This window comes from Chenopodium quinoa, unplaced genomic scaffold (assembly GCF_001683475.1).
Source record: "Chenopodium quinoa cultivar QQ74 unplaced genomic scaffold, ASM168347v1, whole genome shotgun sequence".
Taxonomy (NCBI): domain Eukaryota; kingdom Viridiplantae; phylum Streptophyta; class Magnoliopsida; order Caryophyllales; family Amaranthaceae; genus Chenopodium; species Chenopodium quinoa.
The window spans coordinates 1,417,582-1,439,044 of record NW_018743389.1 but is presented as its reverse complement, the minus strand read 5'-3'; the positions used below and the strand labels follow the sequence as shown (position 1 = coordinate 1,439,044).

At 36.3% G+C, this 21,463-nt stretch overlaps 2 protein-coding genes across 2 annotated transcripts; both read right to left on the bottom strand.

Moving 5' to 3' along the window:
* Positions 1 to 12,012: 12,012 nt before the first annotated feature.
* On the bottom strand, positions 12,013 to 13,327 carry LOC110738287. The gene is made up of 4 exons (XM_021918657.1): positions 13,149 to 13,327; positions 12,786 to 13,058; positions 12,311 to 12,688; positions 12,013 to 12,216 (listed from the first exon to the last, which is right to left on the bottom strand). Exons 2-4 carry the CDS (start codon positions 12,798 to 12,800, stop codon positions 12,013 to 12,015), a joined length of 597 nt encoding a protein of 198 aa, XP_021774349.1. The 5' UTR covers positions 12,801 to 13,058; positions 13,149 to 13,327.
* A 44-nt stretch (positions 13,328 to 13,371) lies between these two features.
* LOC110738286 lies at positions 13,372 to 14,019 on the bottom strand. The gene is made up of 2 exons (XM_021918656.1): positions 13,502 to 14,019; positions 13,372 to 13,409 (listed from the first exon to the last, which is right to left on the bottom strand). The coding sequence occupies exon 1, from the start codon at positions 13,960 to 13,962 to the stop codon at positions 13,528 to 13,530; it is 435 nt and encodes a 144-aa protein (XP_021774348.1). The 5' UTR covers positions 13,963 to 14,019; the 3' UTR covers positions 13,372 to 13,409; positions 13,502 to 13,527.
* Positions 14,020 to 21,463: the final 7,444 nt, after the last annotated feature.

The window sequence follows — 21,463 nt, the reverse complement described above, 5'->3', positions numbered from 1 at the left end:
CTCATTTAGGCCATTTCGAGCTGAAAACCACTCTAAATGAACCTAAAACTTGTGAAATTGATTTTTTTAGGTTGTTACAAGCCACAAATATTCATAACTAAGCATATTAGGTGTAAATATAGGAGTTAAATCAAGCCTTGAGCAAAAAACATGGAAAATGGGCAAGTTAGAACTCATTTAGGCCATTTCGAGCCGAAAACACTCTAAATGAACCTAAAACTTGTGAAAATTCTTTTTTTAGGTTGTTTTCAAGCCACAAATATTCATAAATAAGCATATTAGGTGTAATATAGGAGTTAAATCAAGAATTGAGCAAAAAACATGGGAAAATGGGCAAGTTAGAACTCATTTAGGCCATTTCGAGCCGTAAACACTCTAATTGAACCTAAAACTTGTGAAAATTGCTTTTTTTAGGTTGTTTCAAGCCACAAATATTCATAACTAAGCATATTAGGTGTAATATAGGAGTTAAATCAAGAATTGAGCAAAAAACATGGAAAATGGGCAAGTTAGAACTCATTTAGGCCATTTCGAGCCGAAAACACTCTAATGAACCTAAAACTTGTGAAATTGCTTTTTTTAGGTTGTTTCAAGCCACAAATATTCATAACTAAGCATATTAGGTGTAATATAGGAGTTAAATCAAGAATTGAGCAAAAACATGGAAAATGGGCAAGTTAGAACTCATTTAGGCCATTTCGAGCCGATAAACACTCTAATTGAACCTAAAACTTGTGAAATTGCTTTTTTTTAGGTTGTTTCAAGCCAAAATATTCATATCTAAGCATATTAGGTGTAATATAGGAGTTAAATCAAGAATTGAGCAAAAAACATGGAAAATGGTCAAGTTAGAACTCATTTAGGCATTTCGAGCCGAAAACACTTTAAATGAACCTAAACTTGGAAAATTGATTTTTTTAGGTTGTTTCAAGCCACAAATACTTCATAACTAAGCATATTAGGTGTAATATAGGAGTTAAATCAAGAATTGAGCAAAAAAACATGGAAAATGGGCAAGTTAGAACTCATTTAGGCCATTTCGAGCTGAAAACACTCTAAATGAACCTAAAACTTGTAAAATTGCTTTTTTTAGGTTGTTTCAAGCCACAAATATTCATATCTAAGCATATAAGGTGTAATATAGGAGTTCAAATCAAGACTTGAGCAAAAAACATGGAAAAATGGGCATGTTATAACTCATTTAGGCCATTTCGAGCCGAAAACACTTTCAAATGAACCTAAAACTTGTAAATTGCTTTTTTTTAGGTTGTTTCAAGCCACAAATATTCATAACTAAGAATATTAGGTGTAATATAGGAGTTAAATAAAGAACTGCACAAAAAAACATGGAAAATGGGCAAGTTAGAACTCATTTAGGCCATTTCGAGCCGAAAACACTCTAAATGAACCTAAAACTTGTGAAATTGCTTTTTTTAGGTTTTTTCAAGCCAAAAATATTCATAAATAAGCATATTAGGTGTAATATAGGAGTTAAATCAAGATTGAGCAAAAAAACATGGAAAATGGGCAAGTTAGAACTCATTTAGGCCATTTCGAGCTGAAAACACTCTAAATGAACCTAAAACTTGTGAAATTGATTTTTTTTAGGTTGTTTCAAGCCACAAATATTCATAACTAAGCATATTAGGTGTAATATAGGAGTTAAATCAAGCCTTGAGCAAAAAACATGGAAAATGGGCAAGTTAGAACTCATTTAGGCCATTTCGAGCCGAAAACACTCTAAATGAACCTAAAACTTGTGAAATTGCTTTTTTTAGGTTGTTTCAAGCCACAAATATTCATAACTAAGCATATTAGGTTGTAATATAGGAGTTAAATCAAGAATTGAGCAAAAAACATGGAAAATGGGCAAGTTAGAACTCATTTAGGCCATTTCGAGCCGTAAAACACTCTAATTGAACCTAAAACTTGTGAAATTGCTTTTTTTAGGTTGTTTCAAGCCACAAATATTCATAACTAAGCATATTAGGTGTAAATATAGGAGTTAAATCAAGAATTGAGCAAAAAAACATGGAAAATGGGCAAGTTAGAACTCATTTAGGCCATTTCGAGCCGAAAACACTCTAAATGAACCTAAAACTTGTGAAATTGCTTTTTTTAGGTTTTTTCAAGCCACAAATATTCATAACTAAGCATATTAGGTGTAATATAGAGTTAAATCAAGACTTGAGCAAAAAACATGGAAAATGGGCAAGTTAGAACTCATTTAGGCCATTTCGAGCCGTAAACACTCTTAATTGAACCTAAAACTTGTGAAATTGCTTTTTTTAGGTTGTTTCAAGCCACAAATATTCATATATAAGCATATTAGGTGTAATATAGGAGTTAAATCAAGACTTGAGCAAAAAACATGGAAAAATGGGCAAGTTAGAACTCATTTAGGCCATTTCGAGCCGAAAACACTCTAAATGAACCTAAAACTTGTGAAATTGCTTTTTTTAGGTTGTTTCAAGCCACAAATATTCATAACTAAGCATATTAGGTGTAATATAGGAGTTAAATAAGAATTGAGCAAAAAACATGGAAAATGGGCAAGTTAGAACTCATTTAGGCCATTTCGAGCCGAAAACACTCTAATGAACCTAAAACTTGTGAAATTGCTTTTTTAGGTTGTTTCAAGCCACAAAATATTCATAACTAAGCATATTAGGTGTAATATAGGAGTTAAATCAAGACTTGAGCAAAAACATGGAAAATGGGCAAGTTAGAACTCATTTAGTGCCATTTCGAGCCGAAAACACTCTAAATGAACCTAAAACTTATGAAATTGCTTTTTTTTAGGTTGTTTCAAGCCACAAATATTCATAAATAAGAATATTAGGTGTAATATAGGAGTTAAATCAAGAATTGAGCAAAAAACATGGAAAATGGGCAAGTTAGAACTCATTTAGGCCATTTCGAGCCGAAAACACTCCAAATGAACTAAAACTTGTGAAATTGCTTTTTTTAGGTTGTTTCAAGCCACAAATATTCATAACTAAGCATATTAGGTGTAATATAGGAGTTAAATCAAGAATTGAGCAAAAAACATGGAAAATGGGCAAGTTAGAACTCATTTAGGCCATTTCGAGCCGTAAAACACTCTAAATGAACCTAAAACTTGTGAAATTGCTTTTTTTAGGTTGTTTCAAGCCACAAATATTCATAACTAAGCATATTAGGTGTAATATAGGAGTTAAATCAAGAATTGAGCAAAAAACATGGAAAATGGTCAAGTTAGAACTCATTTAGGCCATTTCGAGCCGAAAACACTCTAAATGAACCTTAAACTTGTGAAATTGATTTTTTTAGGTTGTTTCAAGCCACAAATACTCATAACTAAGCATATTAGGTGTAATATAGGAGTTAAATCTAGAAATTGAGCAAAAAACATGGAAAATGGGCAAGTTAGAACTCATTTAGGCCATTTCGAGCTGAAAACACTCTAAATGAACCTAAAACTTGTGAAATTGCTTTTTTTAGGTTGTTTCAAGCCACAAATATTCATATCTAAGCATATAAGGTGTAATATAGGAGTTCAATCAAGACTTGAGCAAAAAACATGGAAAATGGGCATGTTATAACTCATTTAGGCCATTTCGAGCCGTAAACACTTCTAATGAACCTAAAACTTGTAAAATTGCTTTTTTTAGGTTGTTTCAAGCCACAAATATTCATAACTAAGAATATTAGGTGTAATATAGGAGTTAAATAAAGAACTGCACAAAAAAACATGGAAAATGGGCAAGTTAGAACTCATTTAGGCCATTTCGAGCCGAAAACACTCTAAATGAACCTAAAACTTGTGAAATTGCTTTTTTTAGGTTGTTTCAAGCCACAAATATTCATAAATAAGCATATTAGGTGTAATATAGGAGTTAAATCAAGAATTGAGCAAAAAACATGGAAAATGGGCAAGTTAGAACTCATTTAGGCCATTTCGAGCTGAAAACACTCTAAATTGAACCTAAAACTTGTGAAATTGATTTTTTTATGGTTGTTACAAGCCACAAATATTCATAACTAAGCATATTAGGTGTAATATAGGAGTTAATCAAGACTTGAGCAAAAAACATGGAAAATGGGCAAGTTAGAACTCATTTAGGCCATTTCGAGCCGAAAACACTCTAAATGAACCTAAAACTTGTGAAATTGCTTTTTTTAGGTTGTTTCAAGCCACAAATATTCATAATAAGCATATTAGGTGTAATATAGGAGTTAAATCAAGAATTGAGCAAAAAACATGGAAAATGGGCAAGTTAGAACTCATTTAGGCCATTTCGAGCCGTAAACACTCTAAATTGAACCCTAAAACTTGTGAAATTGCTTTTTTTAGGTTTGTTTCAAGCCACAAATATTCATAACTAAGCATATTAGGTGTAATATAGAGTTAAATCAAAGAATTGAGCAAAAAACATGGAAAATGGGCAAGTTAGAACTCATTTAGGCCATTTCGAGCCGAAAACACTCTAAATGAACCTAAAACTTGTGAAATTGCTTTTTTTAGGTTGTTTCAAGCCACAAATATTCATAAACTAAGCATATTAGGTGTAATATAGGAGTTAAATCAAGACTTGAGCAAAAAACATGGAAAATGGGCAAGTTAGAACTCATTTAGGCCATTTCGAGCCGTAAAACACTCTAATTGAACCTAAAACTTGTGAAATTGCTTTTTTTAGGTTGTTTTTAAGCCACAAATATTCATAATCTAAGCATATTAGGTGTAATATAGGAGTTAAATCAAGAATTGAGCAAAAAACATGGAAAATGGGCAAGTTAGAACTCATTTAGGCCATTTCGAGCCGAAAAACTCTAAATGAACCTAAAACTTGTGAAATTGCTTTTTTTAGGTTTTTTCAAGCCACAAATATTCATAACTAAGAATATTAGGTGTAATATAGGAGTTAAATCAAGAATTGAGCAAAAAACATGGAAAATGGGCAAGTTAGAACTCATTTAGGCCATTTCGAGCCGAAAACACTCTAAATGAACCTAAAACTTGTGAAATTGCTTTTTTAGGTTGTTTCAAGCCACAAATATTCATAACTAAGCATATTAGGTGTAATATAGGAGTTAAATCAAGAATTGAGCAAAAAACATGGAAAATGGGCAAGTTAGAACTCATTTAGGCCATTTCGAGCCGAAAACACTCTAAATGAACCTAAAACTTGTGAAATTGCTTTTTTTAGGTTGTTTCAAGCCACAAATATTCATAACTAAGAATATTAGGTGTAATATAGGAGTTAAAATCAAGAATGAGCAAAAAACATGGAAAATGGGCAAGTTAGAACTCATTTAGGCCATTTTGAGCCGAAAACACTCTAAATGAACCTAAAACTTGTGAAATTGCTTTTTTTTTAGGTTTTTTCAAGCCACAAATATTCATAACTAAGCATATTAGGTGTAATATAGGAGTTAATCAAGAATTGAGCAAAAAACATGGAAAATGGGCAAGTTAGAACTCATTTAGGCCATTTCGAGCGAAAACACTCTAAATGAACCTAAAACTTGTGAAATTGTTTTTTTAGGTTGTTTCAAGCCACAAATATCATAACTAAGCATATTAGGTGTAATATAGGAGTTAAATCAAAATTGAGCAAAAAACATGGAAAATGGGCAAGTTAGAACTCATTTAGGCCATTTCGAGCCGTAAACACTCTAAATGAAACCTAAAACTTGTGAAATTGCTTTTTTTTAGGTTGTTTCAAGCCACAAATATTCATAATAAGCATATTAGGTGTAATATAGGATTAAATCAAGAATTGAGCAAAAAAAACATTGGAAAATGGGCAAGTTAGAACTCATTTAGGCCATATTTCGAGCTCGTAAAACACTCTAAATTGAACCTAAAACTTGTGAAATTGCTTTTTTTAGGTTGTTTCAAGCCACAAATATTCATAACTAAGCATATTAGGTGTAATATAGGAGTTAAATCAAGAATTGAGCAAAAAACATGGAAAATGGGCAAGTTAGAACTCATTTAGGCCATTTCGAGCCGAAAACACTCTAAATGAACCTTAAACTTGTGAAATTGCTTTTTTTTAGGTTGTTTCAAGCCACAAATATTCATAACTAAGCATATTAGGTGTAATATAGGAGTTAAATCAAGAATTGAGCAAAAAAACATGGAAAATGGGCAAGTTAGAACTCATTTAGGCCATTTCGAGCCGAAAACACTCTAATGAACCTAAATACTTGTGAAATTGCTTTTTTTAGGTTGTTTCAAGCCACAAATATTCATACTAAGCATATTAGGTGTAATATAGCAGTTAAATCAAGAATTGAGCAAAAAAACATGGAAAATGGGCAAGTTAGAACTCATTTAGGCCATTTCGAGTCCGTAAACACTCTAAATGAACCTAAAACTTGTGAAATTGCTTTTTTTTAAGGTTGTTTCAAGCACAAATATCATAACTAAGCATATTAGGTGTAATATAGGAGTTAAATCAAGAATTGAGCAAAAAACATGGAAAATGGGCAAGTTAGAACTCATTTAGGCCATTTCGAGCCGTAAAACACTCTAAATGAACCTAAACTTGTGAAATTGCTTTTTTAGGTGTTTCAAGCCACAAATATTCATAACTAAGCAATATTAGGTGTAATATAGGAGTTAAATCAAGAATTGAGCAAAAAAACATGGAAAATGGGCAAGTTAGAACTCATTTAGGCCATTTCGAGTCGAAAACACTCCTAAATGAACCTAAAACTTGTGAAATTGCTTTTTTTAGGTTGTTTCAAGCCACAAATATTCATAACTAAGCATTTAGGTGTAAATATAGGAAGTTAAATCAAGAATTGAGCAAAAAACATGGAAAATGGGCAAGTTAGAAACTCATTTAGGCCATTTCGAGCGTAAAACACTCTAAATGAACCTAACTTGTGAAAATTGCTTTTTTAGGTTGTTTCAAGCCACAAATATTCATAACTAAGCATATTAGGTGTAATATAGGAGTTAAATCAAGAATTGAGCAAAAAAACATGGAAAATGGGCAAGTTAGAACTCATTTAGGCCATTTCCGAGCCGTAAACACTCTAAATGAACTAAAACTTGTGAAATTGCTTTTTTAAGGTTGTTTCAAGCCACAAATATTCATAACTAAGCATATTAGGTGTAATATAGAGTTAAATCAAGAATTGAGCAAAAAACATGGAAAATGGGCAAGTTAGAACTCATTTAGGCCATTTCGAGCCGTAAACACTCTAAATGAACCTAAACTTGTGAAATTGCTTTTTAAGGTTGTTTTCAAGCCACAAATATTCATAACTAAGCATTTAGGTGTAATATAGGAGTTAAATCAAGAATTGAGCAAAAAACATGGAAAATGGGCAAGTTAGAACTCATTTAGGCCATTTCGAGCCGTAAAACACTCTAAATGAACCTAAAACTTGTGAAATTGCTTTTTTTAGGTTGTTTCAAGCCACAAATATTCATAACTAAGCATATTAGGTGTAATATAGCAGTTAAATCAAGAATTGAGCAAAAAAACATGGAAAATGGGCAAGTTAGAACTCATTTAGGCCATTTCGAGCCGTAAAACACTCTAAATGAACCTAAAACTTGTGAAATTGCTTTTTTTAAGGTTGTTTCAAGCCACAAATATTCATAACTAAGCATCTTAGGTGTAATATAGGAGTTAAATCAAGAATTGAGCAAAAAACATGGAAAATGGGCAAGTTAGAACTCATTTAGGTCATTTCGAGCCGTAAACACTCTAAATGAACCTAAAACTTGTGAAATTGCTTTTTTTAGGTTGTTTCAAGCCACAAATATTCATAACTAAGCATATTAGGTGTAATATAGCAGTTAAATCAAGAATTGAGCAAAAAACATGGAAAATGGGCAAGTTAGAACTCATTTAGGCCATTTCGAGTCGTAAACACTCTAAATGAACCTAAAACTTGTGAAATTGCTTTTTTAAGGTTGTTTCAAGCCACAAATATTCATAACTAAGCATCTTAGGTGTAATATAGGAGTTAAATCAAGAATTGAGCAAAAAACATGGAAAATGGGCAAGTTAGAACTCATTTAGGCCATTTCGAGCCGTAAAACACTCTAAATGAACCTAACTTGTGAAATTGCTTTTTTTAGGTTGTTTCAAGCCACAAATATTCATAACTAAGCATATTAGGTGTAATATAGCAGTTAAATCAAGAATTGAGCAAAAAAACATGGAAAATGGGCAAGTTAGAACTCATTTAGGCCATTTCGAGTCGTAAACACTCTAAATGAACCTAAAACTTGTGAAATTGCTTTTTTAAGGTTGTTTCAAGCCACAAATATTCATAACTAAGCATCTTAGGTGTAATATAGGAGTTAAACCAAGAATTGAGCAAAAAACATGGAAAATGGGCAAGTTAGAACTCATTTAGGCCATTTCGAGTCGTAAACACTCTAAATGAACCTAACTTGTGAAATTGCTTTTTTAAGGTTTTTTCAAGCCACAAATATTCATAACTAAGCATCTTAGGTGTAATATAGGAGTTAAATCAAGAATTGAGCAAAAAACATGGAAAATGGGCAAGTTAGAACTCATTTAGGCCATTTCGAGCCGTAAACACTCTAATGAACCTAAAAGTTGTGAAATTGCTTTTTTAAGGTTGTTTCAAGCCACAAATATTCATAACTAAGCATATTAGGTGTAATATAGCAGTTAAATCAAGAATTGAGCAAAAAAACATGGAAAATGGGCAAGTTAGAACTCATTTAGGCCATTTCGAGCCGTAAACACTCTAAATGAACCTTAAACTTGTGAAATTGCTTTTTAAAGGTTGTTTCAAGCCACAAATATTCATAACTAAGCATCTTAGGTGTAATATAGCAGTTAAATCAAGAATTGAGCAAAAAACATGGAAAATGGGCAAGTTAGAACTCATTTAGGTCATTTCGAGCCGTAAAACACTCTAAATAAACCTAAAACTTGTGAAATTGCTTTTTTAAGGTTGTTTCAAGCCACAAATATTCATAACTAAGCATATTAGGTGTAATATAGCAGTTAAATCAAGAATTGAGCAAAAAACATGGAAAATGGGCAAGTTAGAACTCATTTAGGCCATTTCGAGTCGTAAACACTCTAAATGAACCTAAAACTTGTGAAATTGCTTTTTTTAGGTTGTTTCAAGCCACAAATATTCATAACTAAGCATATTAGGTGTAATATAGGAGTTAAATCAAGAATTGAGCAAAAAACATGGAAAATGGGCAAGTTAGAACTCATTTAGGCCATTTCGAGCCGTAAACACTCTAAATGAACCTAAAACTTGTGAAATTGCTTTTTTTAGGTTTTTTCAAGCCACAAATATTCATAACTAAGCATATTAGGTGTAATATAGGAGTTAAATCAAGAATTGAGCAAAAAACATGGAAAATGGGCAAGTTAGAACTCATTTAGGCCATTTCGAGCCGTAAACACTCTAAATGAACCTAAAACTTGTGAAATTGCTTTTTTTAGGTTGTTTCAAGCCACAAATATTCATAACTAAGCATCTTAGGTGTAATATAGGAGTTAAATCAAGAATTGAGCAAAAAACATGGAAAATGGGCAAGTTAGAACTCATTTAGGCCATTTCGAGCCGTAAACACTCTAAATGAACCTAAACTTGTGAAATTGCTTTTTTTAGGTTGTTTCAAGCCACAAATATTCATAACTAAGCATATTAGGTGTAATATAGCAGTTAAATCAAGAATTGAGCAAAAAAACATGGAAAATGGGCAAGTTAGAACTCATTTAGGCCATTTCGAGTCGTAAACACTCTAAATGAACCTAACTTGTGAAATTGCTTTTTTAAGGTTGTTTCAAGCCACAAATATTCATAACTAAGCATCTTAGGTGTAATATAGGAGTTAAACCAAGAATTGAGCAAAAAACATGGAAAATGGGCAAGTTAGAACTCATTTAGGCCATTTCGAGTCGTAAACACTCTAAATGAACCTAACTTGTGAAATTGCTTTTTTAAGGTTTTTTCAAGCCACAAATATTCATAACTAAGCATCTTAGGTGTAATATAGGAGTTAAATCAAGAATTGAGCAAAAAACATGGAAAATGGGCAAGTTAGAACTCATTTAGGCCATTTCGAGCCGTAAACACTCTAAATGAACCTAAAACTTGTGAAATTGCTTTTTTAAGGTTGTTTCAAGCCACAAATATTCATAACTAAGCATATTAGGTGTAATATAGCAGTTAAATCAAGAATTGAGCAAAAAACATGGAAAATGGGCAAGTTAGAACTCATTTAGGCCATTTCGAGCCGTAAACACTCTAAATGAACCTTAAACTTGTGAAATTGCTTTTTTAAGGTTGTTTCAAGCCACAAATATTCATAACTAAGCATCTTAGGTGTAATATAGCAGTTAAATCAAGAATTGAGCAAAAAACATGGAAAATGGGCAAGTTAGAACTCATTTAGGTCATTTCGAGCCGTAAACACTCTAAATAAACCTAAAACTTGTGAAATTGCTTTTTTAAGGTTGTTTCAAGCCACAAATATTCATAACTAAGCATATTAGGTGTAATATAGCAGTTAAATCAAGAATTGAGCAAAAAACATGGAAAATGGGCAAGTTAGAACTCATTTAGGCCATTTCGAGTCGTAAACACTCTAAATGAACCTAAAACTTGTGAAATTGCTTTTTTAGGTTGTTTCAAGCCACAAATATTCATAACTAAGCATCTTAGGTGTAATATAGGAGTTAAATCAAGAACTGAGCAAAAAACATGGAAAATGGGCAAGTTAGAACTCATTTAGGCCATTTCGAGCCGTAAACACTCTAAATGAACCTAACTTGTGAAATTGCTTTTTGTAGGTTTTTTCAAGCCACAAATATTCATAACTAAGCATATTAGGTGTAATATAGCAGTTAAATCAAGAATTGATTAAAAAACATGGAAAATGGGCAAGTTAGAACTCATTTAGGCCATTTCGAGTCGTAAACACTCTAAATGAACCTAAAACTTGTGAAATTGCTTTTTTAAGGTTGTTTCAAGCCACAAATATTCATAACTAAGCATCTTAGGTGTAATATAGGAGTTAAATCAAGAATTGAGCAAAAAACATGGAAAATGGGCAAGTTAGAACTCATTTAGGCCATTTCGAGCCGTAAACACTCTAAATGAACCTAACTTGTGAAATTGCTTTTTTTAGGTTGTTTCAAGCCACAAATATTCATAACTAAGCATATTAGGTGTAATATAGCAGTTAAATCAAGAATTGAGCAAAAAAACATGGAAAATGGGCAAGTTAGAACTCATTTAGGCCATTTCGAGTCGTAAACACTCTAAATGAACCTAACTTGTGAAATTGCTTTTTTAAGGTTGTTTCAAGCCACAAATATCCATAACTAAGCATCTTAGGTGTAATATAGGAGTTAAATCAAGAATTGAGCAAAAAACATGGAAAATGGGCAAGTTAGAACTCATTTAGGCCATTTCGAGCCGTAAACACTCTAAATGAACCTAAAACTTGTGAAATTGCTTTTTTTAGGTTTTTTCAAGCCACAAATATTCATAACTAAGTATCTTAGGCGCAAAAAAAAAAGAAAAAAAGACCAAAATGAGTGCAAAAAAAAAAAAAAAACCGAAAACCGGGCGGGAAGGGCAGCGTGTGCACAGCGAGGAGGCTGCACAGCTGCTGCAGTTCTGCACAGCTTCTGCGCAGCTGCTGCAGTGCTGCACAGTGCTGCACAGCTGCAGCCTCCTCGCTGTGCTGCAGCCTCCTCGAGAAGAAAGAGAAGGAGGAGGAGGAGGAGGAGGAGGAGGAGAAGGAGAAAGAGAAGGAGAAGGAGAAGAAAGAGAAGGAGAAGGAGAAGGAGAAGAAAGAGAAGGAGAAGGGAGAGAAGGAGAAGGAGAAGAAAGAGAAGGAGAAGGAGAAGAAAGAGAAGGAGGAGGAGGAGGAGAAGGAGAAGAAAGAGAAGGAGGAGAAGGAGGAGAAGGAGAAGGAGAAGGAGAAAGAGAGGAGGAGGAGAAGGAGAAGGAGGAGGAGAATGAGGAGAAGGAGAAGCAGACAACAACAACACATCACATCAACAAATTAAAGCAACACAAACAACACAACACAGCGAAGAAACACCATTTCACAGCCAACTTAACCATTTCACAACACAATCCAAAAACCAATATCATTATCCAAACAAGTAAGTAAAAAATCACCTGTAGAATAGGAAAGTCATGAGGTGTCAGAGTATCAAGCCCCCTTGAGTTCGCATGTGAAGGAGTACCAATCTGCAATAGTGTATTGATAGTGAAACATTAATTAGAACCGTACCCACGTAACTCAACATATCAAAACTTATAGAGTTGAATTCTAATCACGTACCTCCTCGCGTGCATTTATCTCCTGTTCTCCTTCTCTTCGTGGGTGGCTACTTGAGTCGGCCGGTGTTGTCGAGGAAAAAGGCAAGGTCGGCAAATTCATTTGCTTCGCCCATGCATTGAACTCTTCGCGCATCTCATTGCGCACTTGTTCTTTAATTGATGCCACTGTGGCATCGAAGTTCTGTGGCGAGTTCACACTTGCTCCGGATCTTCCAGATTTGGTATATTCGGGACCCATTACCTTCTCCCATCCTAGCAAGCTCCCCCCAGCATATAATACCCGTCCCGGATGGTAGGGTTTTCCCATAGCCAAGGTGAAGGGATCCTTCTCTACCGTCGGGACGAGCTTGCCTTCAACAAGCTCTCCGGTGTACTCAAGCTGTAGCAAAAACAAAATGGCAACATAAAGTAAGTGTTTATATAAAGTGATATACATGCAAATGAATAAAGTAGTTCACTGGTTCATAGTTGCTTACTAGCTTATCTGTCATTTATTTGGTTTCCGGAGCCTTGATGGACCATTTTCCGGTCTTCTTGTCCCGCGAATGCATAGAGCAAAAGAAATCCCCAGCACGACTCACCAAAGTACTGGTCGTGGAGTCAGACGGCGCTGTGGAGGACCCTAGAAGCGCAGTGGGGTATACTCCTTCACTCACCCACGTATCCCTCCATTCATCATACGTCATTGCTCCCATATGATGGTGGTATTGCTTTTGCAACGCATTCCTGGAATTCTGCTCCCTCATTTCCTACATAAAAAGATATATATGTTAGTTTCATTACTAATAAAAAAGACGATAAATTACAACACAATTTTCATCAGAGTTCTTTAAACTTACAATTTCTTCTTTTTTACATTTTTGATGAACGAAAGCCTCCCAATCATCCTTCGATATGCTAGGCCATATTTTCCAAGGGAGTTTCTCTTCATCGTTGACATCATCATCACTGCCACCTCCTTTCTTGTTCTTTGGTTTCCTCACAAGTTTCTTTGTGATAAACCGACGAACTAAGTTACACTTGAAGCTTCTGAATCTTGCCGCAAGTAAGGATTCAAACACCCTTCGCTTGGCGTACTCATTTGGAATGTTAAATAGACTCTGCAAGCACATATAACAAACATTATTTGTTTTCCAATAACATAACAATAAATTGAAATTGTTTATAAATAATCACATCAAATCAAACTTACCCTGGTATCATTCCAAAACGTGTCAATCAAGCCTGTAGGTACGTCGCTCTACGAAGCGTAATGGGGATTTTGCGCGCACAAATCCCAACTTGACCAGCATACTGACGACGCCATTTACCTGAGGGTTGCCCTACCCTGTCATACTCCAAGACCATAGGACCGACAGGTTTCTTGAAAGTTGTCGTCGGACCCCTCTGCTTTTTCTTGGCTGGTGCCTGCACCCCCCCTCCACTTTGATCCTCACGAAACGGCTCCATCATGTCATTATCGATTGGAGGCGCTTGCTCAGCTGCAATTTCAAAGTCATCTATCATTCTCTCCAATACATCTTGCACCTGATCTTCTGGCTCACCCAAATCAGTTTCCTTGTTCACATCATACGGCTGGTCCCCATCATTAGATGAATCATCTGAGTTAGATTCAACATCCTCAACTCGAACACGGAATCGATCGTCCGCCATTAGATGTTAAAACCTGTCATTACAAACATAACACGTTATTAGCTGCTGAATTGTAAGGTAAACTTATAATCACAAATAAATTGCTAAATTATAATACAAATAAACATAGAAAATGGTGAAGCAAGTTACTTTATGTCATTTAAAAGAATATAAGAAAAATGGGCAAGTAATTCAACAATTTCATTCATTTTCACCTAAAATGTGATTTTTTAATTCTTTCTACGCCTGCAATTCAAACTAACAGAAAATATACAGTACCTCAATCTAATATTCCTTCATCGTGGTCTGATCTCATGTAATTGGCTTGGTCGTCTATCTCACTTGGCACAGCAGGTCTAGGAACAGTGAAAGGTGCCGAGTCATCAAAGGCATCATATTCTTCCTCATCCTCGACATCTCCAACGCCAAGGATTCTTCTTTTGCCGGCTAGCACAATAGACCATTTTGAGTCGGCAGGGTCAGATACGTAAAACACCTGCTTAGCTTGAGATGCAAGGATGAATGGTTCCGCACTATCATTCAGGTTGCCAAGATCTACAAGTGTAAAGTCATCAAATTTGACGTTACGCCTGATATTATCAACCCACTTACACCGGAAAAGAGCAATCGTGAAGTCACAATAATCAAGCTCCCATATTTCTTGAATTCGACCATAGTATGACAACTCTGCATCAACGGGTGATTTATCCTTAGCACTTGCAAACTCCCTTGACGATGCCACAACCGTTACACCACTGTTTTGGGTCGAGGACGATTTCAAATCTTGACGCTCCGTCCAAAATGTGTACCCATTTATGTCATATCCCTCAAATGAGCGAACATCATCCCTAGGACCATAAGCAAGCCACCTTACTGTAGCTGTGACACTCTCATCCATTCCACCCATCACTCGATCACGAAACCAACTCACAAACTTCTTATTGTGCAACTGCATCAGTGCCCTTTCACCTTTCGACGGAAACTCATCACGCAAACTAGCCATGTGCTCGTCTAAATATGGGTGAACATCTGCAACATGGTGCAACACATAAAGGTGTGCTTGTAAGAACTTCTCTCGATCAGGTGACATTCGTTTCGACCCGATTGTGCCATGACCATCAAGTCTACCTTCATGTCGAGAAGTAGGAATACCAATAGGTTCAGCAACGGCTACATAGTCAGCCACAAAATTACCAATCTCCTCGGCCATGGTCCCTTGAATCATACTTCCTTCCGGGTGAGCCCGATTCCTAACTTTATCTTGCAATGTACCCATGTGTCTTTCAAAAGGATAGCACCACCTCAAGAACACTGGACCGCACAACTTAATCTCACGCACCAAATGAAGAATCAAATGCACCATTATGTCGAAAAACGAGGGCGGGAAGTACATCTCAAATTTGCACAAAGTCACAACCACATCCGCCTGTAAAGCATCAAGGGTACAAGGATCAAGCACTTTGCTACATATTGTATTGAAAAACGAACAGAGGCTTGTAATAGCTTCCCTCACGTGCTTTGGCAAAATACCACGTATTGCAATTGGTAGAAAAACTTGCATCAGAACATGACAATCATGGGATTTCATACTTGTCAGCTTCAATTCTCCATTTAAGGATACAAATCTTTTCATGTTAGATGCGTACCCTGATGGAACCTTAATGCCATACAGACATTCACAAAACCTCCGTTTTTCTACCCTTGACAATGTGTAGCAAGCCGGAGGTAAATAGGTCTTCCCCTCTTTGGCATTTCCCTCATTTTTCTTCTTTGACGCATCCGCGGCCTTTCCCTTTCCCTTTCTCTTCCCCTTTCCCTTTTTTGTACCCATTTCTTTTTCCTTTTCCTGTTCCTTTCCCTTACTAACCCTTAGCTGAACCCACAATTCTGGACGCACCCCCATCTTTTCCAAATCTAAACGTGCACCCTTTCCGTCCTTTGTCTTGTTTTGATATTCATCAGCGTTCCCACAAGAGCGTCACACACATTCTTCTCTATATGCATTACATCAAGACAGTGCCTAACGTCAAGTTCTTTCCAGTACAGGAGCAACCAAAAGATTGATTCTTTTTTAAAGAGAGCAACTGATTCCGCCGCTTTTTCAGATTTCCCAAATACTGTTTGTACACCCTTAACCCGAGCGTAAACCTCCTCACCAGTCAGTGGCCTAGGAGAAGTCCCCTCTTTCACCGTCCCATCGAAAGCCTTTTTCTGCCGATGGTACGGGTGATCGCGCCTGAGCAGCCTTCTTGTCCTCAAATACACCTGTTTGAAAGAATGATCAAGGCGTCTGCTTGGCGTATCATCAATACAAGTTGGACATGCCGTTTTCCCTTTATTCTTATACCCAGACAAGTTGCCATATGCAGGAAAATCATTAACGGTCCATATAAGAGCTGCACGCAATGTGAACATCTCGTTCTTATGAGCATCAAACACGGAAACCCCTTCGTCCCACATCTTTCTCAAATCATCAACCAATGGCGCAAGATACACATCTATGTCGTTTCCAGGTTGTCTTGGCCCCGATATCAAGAGTGAAAGCATTACATATTTCCGTTTCATGCACAGCCAAGGAGGCAAATTGTAGATCACTAAAAGTACCGGCCATGTGCTATGCTGGGTACTAAGAGTGCCAAATGGATTCATCCCGTCCGTGCACAAACCAAGCCTTAAATTTCTGACTTCATCACCAAATTCCCCAAACTTCATATCAAGGTTCTTCCATTGCGGGGAGTCGGCTGGGTGCTTCAGCATTCTGTTTTTCTTTCTTCCCTCTGCATGTCACCTCAAGTTTTTAGCGTCTTTTGGTAAAGAGAACAGACGCTTAAACCTTGGAATTATGGGAAGATACCACAACACCTTAGCAGGAGGTCCCTTCGTACCATCATTGCAACTCTTGCGCTTGTAGCGCGACTTCTTGCATCTTGGACACTCCTCCAATTGTTCATATTCATTTCGGTAAAGAATACAATCATTAGGACATGCATGTATCTTCTTATACTCCAAACCAAATGGACACATGAGCTTCTTAGCGTAATAGTAAGACTTAGGAATTTCATTCCCATCGGGCAACATCTCACTTAACACGCTCAACAAGGAAGTAAAACTACTGTCCGTCCACCCATGCTTCGACTTAATGTTAAAAAGAGTAAGCACGGCTGATAGTTTGGAGTATTTTTTGCACCCAGGATACAAAGGCTTTTTAGAAGCCTCCGATAATGACTCAAACACGTCACCTTCAAAACCACGCATCATCTCATCCACACCTTCATCCTCAACCTCATCCACATGATCATCCTCAAATCCCTCCTCAGCACCATCATCATCAATATGTTCATCATTCTTGTATTCCTCGTCCACACGGATATCATTGCTTCTATCATCATGCACATCATACCCAATAACATCCCCACTGTACTCTCCTTCTTCACCATGCCAAATCCACACATGATATTTAACCCTAAACCCACGACAAATTACATGATCTCTAATGATATCAACACTATTGACCACCTTCACATTATTACAATCAACACAAGGACAATAGAGGCACTCGAAACCCATTCTGCGCTGATAAGATGAAGCCGTCTCGCAAAACTCTTGAACCCCATTAAAGAATTCCAATGTATCACATCTACCATACATCCATCCACGATCCTTCTCCATTAAGTAAATTGTCTCTAAACATGGCAACATATTACGAATGATAATGTATAATTGCTACATCTACTATATATATAAATCAAATTCAAACACACACCATGCATATAACTTTCATATACATACACAAATGAATATATGCTTCCAAAGGGTCCTTATCACTCCAACCTAACCCATCCTTGAACGTTTACTCTCACTAGTGAATGTATGTCAACTTTCCAATTTTAAGGAAAATCCGACAGCATTTCCCCCCAATTCTCCAAGTACACGACGTAGGTAATTACTTACCCACATATGTACCCAGAGAACATGGTGATCGAGGAAATGGTAAGCCAAGATGTTCCTTAAAATCGAAAAAGAGACATACATTCATCGCCTAAGTGAGAGTAAACGTTCAAGAACAGTCCCAACCGGGGACTATTCAAGACTTTCTCCTAATGAAAAAGCCTTGAACGGGTATCTAGGCATATGATGATGCAATGCAAACATTTCATATATTTATTGTTGTATTTAGTTTGTCATTATATAATACACAAATCTAATATCTAGCATGAAAAAACTTTTATTAAAACAATAATAGAGAGAAAGAAATATTTATAGCTTAGAGAAGTTTATAATTCATACCAACACAATGGATGTATTCTTTCTAACTTCCCACTTGAGCTTAATTAATGTGTAGTCTTCAAACTTAACTAGCTTGAACTTTAATTCACATATGAACCTATAAAAACGCAAAGACAAAAAACACATTAAAAGTTAGTAAGTATGTATACATCCATTAATTGAACTAATAAGGGACTATAATTAATTGTAAATTAGCCTAAACTAAACTATAATTCTTCACTTATCTAAACTAACCTATAATTCTTCAGTTATCTAAACTAACCTAAACTTACTTGAACTTAATTAATTGTAAATTCAACCTTGGTGGTAACAATCTATGCAAAAGCCAACAAAGAATAACCCAAAACATTATTGAATATCACAAGCTCAAATCAGCATAGTAATTCAAAAAACAAGAAACCCAAATAAAATACACACAAAAACCTAATTTGCTAGCTACTTACCTTGAAGCTGCTTCAATGGAGGTGAGAAAGCTCACACAACCCTTCAATGGAGGTGAGAAAGCTCGCACAACCCTTCAATGGAGATGGAGGGAGAAGAGAAGAGGGATTGCGTGGGAGTTGAAGACACCAAGAATTGAAGGAATGAGGAAGGAGGAGGGAAAACGCAGAAGGAGGGGAGCAAGTTCGCACAGCTAGCTCTTCAATGGAGGTTCGTACCTCGCACCAGGCCACTTCAATGGAGAAAGAGGGGAGCAAGTTGAATGAGGAAGGAGGAGGGAAAACGCAGAAGGAGGGAATTGAAAACGCAGAACCTTTTTTTTTTTTTTGCAATTGAATGAATGAATTGAAGACGTTGATGAACAGTGACAACTGGAAACAAAACCCGCAATTTTTTTTTAAAATTAGCAATGGTTAACCATTGCCATTCATGAACCTTTTATTTATTTTTATTTTTTTAAAAAAAACGCAGTTGGCAACGGTTAACCGTTGCCAATGTTAATCAATATTTTTTTTTTTTTAAAAAAAAATTGGCAACGGTTAACCGTTGCCAACTCTGATATTTTAAATGGCGCTCACTTAAGAGAACCGTTGCCATAGGGGGGTTGCCTATTTCTTTTTTTCTACTAGTGACTCCATTGTCAAAGACTCTCTATTTCCTTTGATGAACTGAAGATATGTATGAAGCAATTGTTTGTCATTGGATATCGTTAAAATTTTGGAACGCGGTTCATTCCTTCTTGAAAACCCCAAACCGTGAAAACCATTAAACCAACCCATAGTTTTAATTAAAACTAGTTTTCCCTTCAAGCAGTATATCGTTGGGCCGCCGACGAGTAGAGTGAGTTGGATTGCTCCTCGATCGCCCCCCTGTCAAGACTCCAACCCAGTCGGCAAACACTAATGTCAATAAAGTATCATGGCTATCCGATAATCGGCCATCTGCCGTGATAATCTAACGGATTCCTTCGCGTGGGTGTCGTCGCCGCCCGCCCCCTTTTCTCGACAGTTCTCTATTTGTTGTAGTGGTGGTGCTCCATTCATCGCTTGACCGATTTCTCATCCTTCTCACCTTTTGTGGCTCCGTTTAGTGTTTGGTTCGGCGACGGTGTTTTGGTTGTTTGATCCCTTTCTAGCCGCCTACTAATTTGAACTTTTGACTCTTGTTGTACTGTCAACTGTGCTATGCCCTTTGAGGGTTTTTGAGCCATTTGAGGGGTTGTGTTTTTCCTTGGTAATGTTTGTACGTATTTCTTCATGTTTTGTTAGTCAATTCCACTTTTGTTTTTAGAAGTTTCGATATGGACTGCAGGAATTTACTTAATGCCCTTATGCGTATTCACTTGAACGATGACTATGATGAAAGCATTGTCAACTTTGCCAGGAATAATTGCCCCCAGATTATCCTCAATCAAGCAAAGTTTTTGAAAGAGGAGGGTAATGTTCATTTCAGAAAGGTGAAGTCGTTCTTGCTGGGGCTAAGTATGATAGAGGACTGAAACTCCAGTGTTTTGTATTGCCAAGAGATGAAGATGGTTGTGTTTTTCTAAGGAATCTTGTCATATCCCTTGATGGGGTGTTTGGTACGAGGGATAGGGATAAAGAGGATAAAAGGGTGGGATAAGCTTTGAGGATTATAGGTGGGATAAGGATAATAAAAGAGGTTTTATTTGGTACGAATTTGGAATTATATTGGGATAAGTAAGAAAGTTACTTAATTACCCTTACTCAAATATCTCCGCTTTCTTCATTCTTTCTTTCATTAAGGTAAAAATGTATTTTACCTCCTTTGTTTTGTCCCCAACCCTTATACCACCTCCCCCTAGTTATTATTTTGGAGGGATAACTTGTATTTTTATCCCTATCCCCCCTCTCCTATGTTATCCCTATCCCCCTAAACAAAAAAGATAATATTTTAATCTCTTTCCTTTTATCTCTATCCTCCTCTTTCTATCCCTCTAAACAAACACTTTCTGAGTTAAACCTCACAGTTTGCGCCTTAAAAGTTCGGGATTACGAACAAACTAAGGAGCTCTGCTCGCTAGTCATTATGCTTGATGATAACAACACTAAAGCCCTCTACAGAAAGGATTTAACGAGCCGAAATCAGGCTTTACCAACTTGAAGAGACTTTTGAAGACCTTAGGAAAGCAGTAAAGGCAGAGCCTAACAACCAAGATATCCGCCGTGAAATGGAGAAGGTGGAGGGTCTAAGAAGTAAATGTAGCAAGCTCAAGGGCAAGAGAGGCGACACTAAGGATTTTGACATGCCACATGACATCTTCAACAAAAAGGGGAAGATCAGCAAGTCTGATATTAGCCTAGAATCTAAAAAGTTGTCTAGTAGTGATGCTCAGAGTGATGTTACGGAGCTACCCAACTTGGATGCTACTAGTGAGATGGCGGTAGAGAACCTTACCCTAATAATAACTGTAACTCCTCCTTTGGAAAAAGGGGACGACGAGGCTACCAGCTCCCCAAACAACCAGGATTCTAGGCATGATAAGGACAAGGGATCAAGGAAAATCCATATTTTCATCAACAGATTAAGAAGAGATCAGCCCCTTAAGATTTCAGATTTGTCTTACTCGAACTTGAGTCAAAGGAAAACCTTGAGTTACTGTAAATATTTTGTTGCTTCATGGATGACTGTACGAGTGAAGGAAAAGACCACCCAAGATGGGCATCCTGATTCTCACAAGGCTAAGGACTCTAAAGTTTCTGAAACCTTGTTCATGCCCACTATGATGGTGGGGCTGGAAAGGAGAGATCGCGTCAAGAAGAGCCAAAAGAAA

Coding starts and splice junctions, on each gene's coding strand:
- LOC110738287 (XM_021918657.1), bottom strand. Junction 12,217..12,310: donor AGATAAATGCACGCGAGGAG/GTACGTGATTAG, acceptor ACACTATTGCAG/ATTGGTACTCCTTCACATGC.
- LOC110738286 (XM_021918656.1), bottom strand. CDS start 13,962: ATGGCGGACGATCGATTCCGTGTTCGAGTTGAGGATGTTGAATCTAAC.